Raw genomic sequence first — 6,936 nt, 5'->3', positions numbered from 1 at the left:
CCGTGTTCTCCGCCCCCCACCAGCCGTCGGCGGAGAAGGTGGCCGAGCGCAAGTGCGGCGACGTCCGCGAGCAGTACGGCATCCAGCGGGTGGAGGCCATGTTCCACACCCTGGACCGCATCAACGCCGACCAACAGCTGCTTCCCAACATCAGCTTGGGCTGCGAGATCCGCGACTCGTGCTGGCACTCTTCCGTGGCTCTGGAGCAAAGCATCGAGTTCATCCGTGACTCGCTCATCTCCATCCGGGACGACAAGGATGGCTCCAAGTGGTGCGTGGACAGCCAGTCCCACTCCAGCCAGCCGCCGCCCACCAAGAAGCCCATCGCCGGCGTGATCGGGCCGGGCTCCAGCTCGGTGGCCATCCAGGTGCAGAACCTGCTGCAGCTCTTCAACATCCCGCAGATCGCCTACTCGGCGACCAGCATCGACCTCAGCGACAAGACGCTGTTCAAGTACTTCCTGCGGGTGGTGCCGTCCGACACCCTCCAGGCTCGGGCCATGCTGGATATCGTGCAGCGCTACAACTGGACCTACGTGTCTGCCGTGCACACGGAAGGTAAGATCGTCCATCCGGATTCTCTGGGACCGGCGTTACAAATGATACATTTCAAATCCAGACTTCAACTTTTCACATTTGGAAGTAATCCGCATTGGAGTCTCTGTCTCTGGAAGGATTCTTGGAGGATCCTCCACGGGCCTTTGGTTCAGGTCTTGAAGTGGTTCACATCTTCAAAAATAAGTTTCTTGGTGTTCTTGATGGCCAGGAAGTGCCGGATGTTCAGTACGTTGGGCTACATTCACAAACGTAACTCAGCCTAAACATGAACTTTTAGGTTCCTTCATTTGTTCTTACTCCGCAAACAAATTTAGAACCTCCTCAGACCACGATTCCACACAAATACCCTAATAATGGCAATTATCATCTCATAAAATGACAACTTTGTACCCTTTACTCCTATTTTTTTTCCAGTGTGGCCCTAAATCCTACCACGCAGTAATCCTTAGCACGTCATAGCACGCTGAGCTGGCTCGCTCTCCTTTGGCAAACTGCTCATTTGCTCAGCCTAACAGCCCACAACGTAATTGCTGTCAGAGGGGGTGAATTGTGTCCACACACCGTCAGAGATACACACGCTCGGGGCTTGAACGACTTCCGATTTTTTTTTTTTCTTTTGTAGTTAACAGTCCGCTCAGTGGATGTTAATTGAGTCGATCACTCGATGACATCACGTGTGTTTGTTGTCAACTTGATGTGGCCCCAACTGTTTGCCTTCAATAACACATTACCACTTCAGGTAACGCAACAACTGCGGGGTCGCTATTCGCTTATGGAGTATTGTGTTGCGCAAGACTCAAGTTGCGCCATGTGAAGTTCCGACGGCGTGCGAGACATTGAAGGTGGCCGAGTGTGATTCGTGATTCGATGAGTGTGGGATGAAGGTGTGAGCAAAACATTTTTTGGGAGGGTTTTGTGACCGCGCTGCTAGTTTGCTACGCCGACGTGATTTCGCGTTCATGTCATGAACGTCAAAACACTGCCGATGAATTGACCTGAAGCGACAACCACCATTGCCTCAGTGGTAAAGTCGACGCATCGACTAGTCGACTAGTCACTTCAATCGCTAACACACACATACACGCGTTTTGATTGACAGCCCACCTGACACAATGCCCACCCTGCCGCCCCCCCGCCACACACACACACACACAAAGTGACTGTTGCTCCGATATAGTTAAGTGGCACAGTGCGTCGTGAAAGATTATCCTGTCAATTAATCAAACGACCCAAATAGTCATAAAGGTTTTTTTTTTTTAAATGAGAAATAATCACAGTTGAGTTTTATGACTGTCGACAATGATGAAGGTTTTCTCCAGGAAATTATAAATGCAGTTTGGTTGCCGCGGCAACAGTCGGGGCCTGGCTGTGAAAGACGCAAGGCAAGTACCTGTGCGGATGCTGCCGTTGTACTCGACCGGGCTGTCCGTTAATGTGCCCGCCAGCCGCCATCTGACGCCAATAATTGCTTGTAAATACTTGCACATGGTCGTGGGAGAGTGACACGAGTCCGTTAAAAACATTCTCAAAGCAAAATCTTCTCACTCCGCCATTGTTTCTTTCATCCGCATGATTTGTCCTGTTAATTTCTTCATGCGACAACACGCACGGTTGATTGGATACGTGTGTGCGTATAATCCAGCACTCCAGCTTTGTGCTCAATCCAGATCGTGACACGGCGGTCCACGTGGATGTAGAAGATTTAAGCGAGGAGGGGGGGAAAAAAAACCCAGCTTTGCTGGGTTTCTTGATTGGGATGCTGTGCCAGTGCAGAGCAGGCGAGGCCCGCCTTGCCTTTGATTGCAGGGGCTAAAATCCCCGACACTCATTATCACAGGATCAAATCTGGGCTAACAAGACTGAGCCAGAGGCCTTTTTATATGGGGGCAGGCATGTATTCATACATTCTAATTAGGAATGGACATTTCATGAAATTTCTTTCATCAACTATCAGGATGATTACCGTATTTTCCCACACGATAAGGCGCACCCGAAAGCATTCCATTTTCTCAAAAGCCGACAGTGCGCCTTATGATCCGATGCGCCCTATATATGGATCAATATTTGATTTTCTTGGACGTGGTATTTGAAATGTTCTGTCAAGCGCTTTGTTCCGGCAGCGTTCTTCCCAAAGTCAATCGTCGTCTAATGTGCTCTCGGGGTTCCACAGGGAACTACGGCGAGAGCGGCATGGAGGCCTTCAAGGAGCTGGCCTCCCAGGAGGGCTTGTGCATCGCCCACTCGGACAAGATCTACAGCAACGCTGGCGAGAAGCAGTTTGACCGCCTCCTGAGAAAGCTGCGCGAGCGCTTGCCCAAAGCGCGCGTGGTGGTGTGCTTCTGCGAGGGCATGACCGTACGCGGCCTCCTCATGGCCATGCGGCGCTTGGGCGTGTATGACGAGTTCCTTCTGGTCGGCAGGTGCGTAAAAAGCATTCAGCGTCGATGGCTAATGGGTAACGCCTTGTTCCTGGTGCGCGCGTCGCCACGGCAACAAACAAGGAACTGTGTGGAAATAGCATTGGAAAAGCAAGTGGTGTTCCACAAGGCTCGATGCTTGGTCCATTTTATGTCAATGTCAAAATGAGTGGGTAGTTTGGGAAGAAAACTTACTGTTTTCATTTGATTGGTCTGTATTCTTTCCCTCGAAGTGTTTTTCGATACAGTTTTACGGCAGTTGTGACTTAATTCGACTGGGTTAATGAACAGAACTCCATCGTATTCTTTCCCTCGAAGTGTTTTTCGATACAGTTTTATGGCAGTTGTGACTTAATTCGAGTGGGTTAGTGAACAGAACTCCATCGCAAACCGAGGATCCCCGGAGACAGATGTCGGCAGTATTCCACAAGGCTTTGTGCACATATTTTTACAATATCATCTACATTATGACAAATGCCTGGCAAAAAAACCCATCCGAAGAAAACTCGTGGCATTCCGCAGGGCTTCTAGGTCTACTAGGTCCACCAATTTTACAATAACAGCAGTTTGACTTGACATATGGTAATATCCATTTGTAAAATCTACACACCCCCGCCCAAATAGACACCTCCCCCATCTACAGTTGAGTCTGAATATTTTGGGGAACTATTGTATGTGAACTTTTAGATGCTGTATTTTTGGTGCAAATATTGCAAAGGTTGTGACATCCCATATCTTCCCTTCATCCAGAAGAACATCTTTTCTAGAACATATCCCAAAGGAGTAGGATAAAAAAAGGGGGATGATGAGTGCTGCTATTCTGTCTCTCCGTTTATATGTTGTACCACTTATATTTAATTCATCCCCGCATGTTTAAGTTGCCTGCCTGGGGAAGGCACTCATTCTTTTCCAATGCGGCTTTTAAATTATCCATAGTGACGACACTCTCGGGGTATGAGTTCCTTTTCCTGGATTCATCTTTTTTCTTCTGCGTCCATCGGCGATGGGCTGGGAGTTACTGGGCCATGGGGGGGCGGTGAGGGTTGGGTGGGAAGTAGGTCTGTAGTTTAGCTTTTTGCGGATGGTCTCCATGGATGGGCGACACGCTTGCTTCTGGGTCAGAGAAAAAGAGAGAATAACAGAGGAGCACTGAGCCACTTCACATGATAAGCTGTGTGTGTGTGTGTGTGTGTGTGTGTGTGTGTGTGTGTGTGTGTGTGTGTGTGTGTGTGTGTGTGTGTGTGTGTGCATGTCATGAACAAATGAGTGGAGCAGTACGTTTTGTTTTGAACGTCACTGATTCCATCGCTCCAGTTAAGGCGGAAGCCGTATGGATTAAGAAGGAAGAAGTGGCCCTGGAGAAACACCGACTCTGACAGGCACCAGTGTACTGTAATCTTTGTTCAGAAAGAGAGGCATGCGCAAGTGTTTCAGGGGCACTACAAGCCCCTGTAGCCCCCCCTCCAGAACAGCTACTGGTCAGGTATTTTAAAAAAGACGGAAAATGTATTGTTTTTTTTTTTTTTTTTTTTTAGAGGTTGAAGAAAGTTAAAAGCACATACAGGGTGCGGGGCTGAGCTGACGTTTTTGCCCTAATGAGCTCTCTTCTGGTTTTACAGTTTCCCTTCTGCTCGTAAACAAAATGGAAGCCATACCCGCCGAGTTTGGCTGTTGGCTGGTGTGATCATATCTCAGGAGCTTGTTGTGACAAAGCAGTTACGACCCTAGTAGATGAGGGAAAAAAAGTGGCCTTGTCCTGTTTTTTCTTTTCTTTTTTTTCCCTATTGTCGGTGGGAGACATTCAAATTTTGGCTGAGCATTCGGAAAAAAAAAAAAAAAGATGGAGGCTGCCGAATAAGCTGCGTGAAAAACGTTTTTGGAGAGCTTTTGTTTTCGCCGCCGGGCGCCAGGCTGCTCTTCAGACGAGAGAGCCAGGTGTGCCAGGTGCTCGACCCACACGCATTCACCGGGCGACCCGCAGACAGCTCTCAGCACCATGCTTTGCATCCACTCTGCTCCGGAGTGTCTCTTGTCTTTTCCCTCTGTGGGATGTCACTCAACAGTTTGGCTCTGTGATCGAGCGTCTTGTGTTTCTGTGATTTGGACAAATAGACAGTTTAGTCGGCAGCATGGCGAACTAGCGCGAAGCAGTTGTTCCTCATAGGTTTAAATCCCAACTCCTGCCTTACTGTGTGGAGTTTGAATGTTTTTATTTTTTATTTTTTTTGCTTCATTGACATAAAAAATAAATATTTATAGATAAACTGGTGATTTCAATAAAAAAAAAAAAATTATTGTTTGATGTAAAGTGATATCAGGAACGGATTAATTGAATCTACATTATTTCCAATGGGAAATATTTATTTGGTTTTTGGTCTATACGGTTTTCATCAGAGTTTTTGGAGGGAATTAATCACGAAAATGGGTTCGACTATATAGCAGAGGTTCACTTAAGAACACAAAGAATAACCTGGCACCTGTTTTATGTTGAAGGACGTGCTTGCTTGCAGCAGATGTGAGAAATTATGCTGAATGAATACCCGGTTTGGCTCATTACAATTATAATAGTAGCTATTTTCCACGGCATATTCAAAGCTTTCGGGCCAATGAATTTCTGTAGGCAGGGTGATGAGATGCTTTCAATATCCCGACACTCTAATTGGCAGAGGACGCGTGGCCATTGACCTTTGTTACGTAACCTGACAACAACACCAGGCTGGCAAAAAAAAAGAACTTTTTACAACAACCACTCACATCCAGCTGATGTTTTTTTTTCCTGTTCTTTTTGCTTTTTCAGCTTTCTTGCAGCTTTTTTCCTTTTTTTTTTTTTTTTTTTTACTGTTCCTGTTTTTCCCTAACCGCACGGTTAACACCAACGATCCCACGTAGTGTGCCGCTTTCTAATGTGCGATGAGTCCTTCCTCCCCGCGTACTATTCTTAAATATTCATTTGCCACCTACTCAATTATCTCCGCACGTTGGCAAAGCCGTATGCGAGCTTCTTCTCTCCCCGCTCGGCCTCGGTCGTCGACGTACATCCGAACGAATCGATCGGCATCAGCCGATCTTTTGCGATCATCCCTCTGGCTCGCGCATCTTGAGCGGCGGCATGATGTCGAAACCCCGCCGCCGCTCTCCCTTCTAATGCCCTCTCCGAGGCGCTTATTACTAAACATCATTTGCATAAGCTGCTTTTCCACATGGAACACTAATTTCAACACACGCGAGATCTCCTTCCCAACCATTCTTCGCCCGCCCCTGACAAAGGAATGTTCTCGTTGTACCTTTTTGTGGAGTGCTGACGTGACACACAGATTGGAAGTGGCGTGTCATTACCTTGCCGCTATGAAAACTGCCAACACGGATTGTGTGCTTGTCAGGGCCCAGCCCGGGTTTTTGCTTTGAGCTTGAACACATGAAATATTCCAAAGTGAGAGAGCGAGAGAGAGAGAAAGAGAGAGAGAGCGCGAGAGTGCTAGCATGACACATTTAGCTGTTTCGTTCCCCACCATCTCCCAGGCTTTCATCTCCTCACCATCTCAGGGAGAAGCAAGCGGAGGATGTGGAATGGTGCCGAGTGGTTTGGCGATTGGAGATTTTTTTATGTCGTGCACTAAGAGCGAAATGAAAAGCCTTTTAGAAAACAAATTCAAATCAATTGGAGTCTTAGGGGCCTGTTTTGGTGCCCAGCACAAAACTCGCGTAAAGCGCTGTCTAACGCCGCGCGTGGATGGAGTTTTCTTTCTTTTGAGAGGGCGTTTGCGCCGTTGTGGGAGGGAACGCAGCTGACTTATTTGCCGTGTAAATGTGGGAAACTGGCGCAGTACATTCAAAAGGAACTGCAAGAAGGTTTCCACTTGCGAAGGATGTCAAGTTGGGAGACTGCCTTCTACCCCCCCCATCATGCATCCTTGTGTGACAACCGCTACCCCCCACCCGCCCCCACCACTCACAGCCAGGG

At 47.9% G+C, this 6,936-nt stretch overlaps 1 protein-coding gene across 2 annotated transcripts in view; it reads left to right on the top strand.

Moving 5' to 3' along the window:
- Window positions 1-8: 8 nt before the first annotated feature.
- LOC109527746 (metabotropic glutamate receptor 1) overlaps window positions 9-6,936 on the top strand; it is a 24,227-nt gene continuing 17,299 nt past the window's right edge. The window contains exons 1-2 of one of the 2 annotated variants that reach the window (XM_019889829.1): window positions 9-558; window positions 2,729-2,978. In XM_019889829.1, the coding sequence (XP_019745388.1) occupies window positions 99-558; window positions 2,729-2,978 (710 nt within the window). In that variant the 5' untranslated portion in view covers window positions 9-98. The remainder of the gene's footprint in view (window positions 559-2,728; window positions 2,979-6,936) is intronic. The other variant, XM_019889837.1, reaches the window with a different exon arrangement.

The sequence above is a fragment of the Hippocampus comes genome, unplaced genomic scaffold (genome assembly GCF_001891065.2).
Source record: "Hippocampus comes isolate QL1 unplaced genomic scaffold, H_comes_QL1_v1.1 scaffold397, whole genome shotgun sequence".
Lineage (NCBI taxonomy): Eukaryota > Metazoa > Chordata > Actinopteri > Syngnathiformes > Syngnathidae > Hippocampus > Hippocampus comes.
This window is presented reverse-complemented; position numbering and strand designations above follow the sequence as displayed.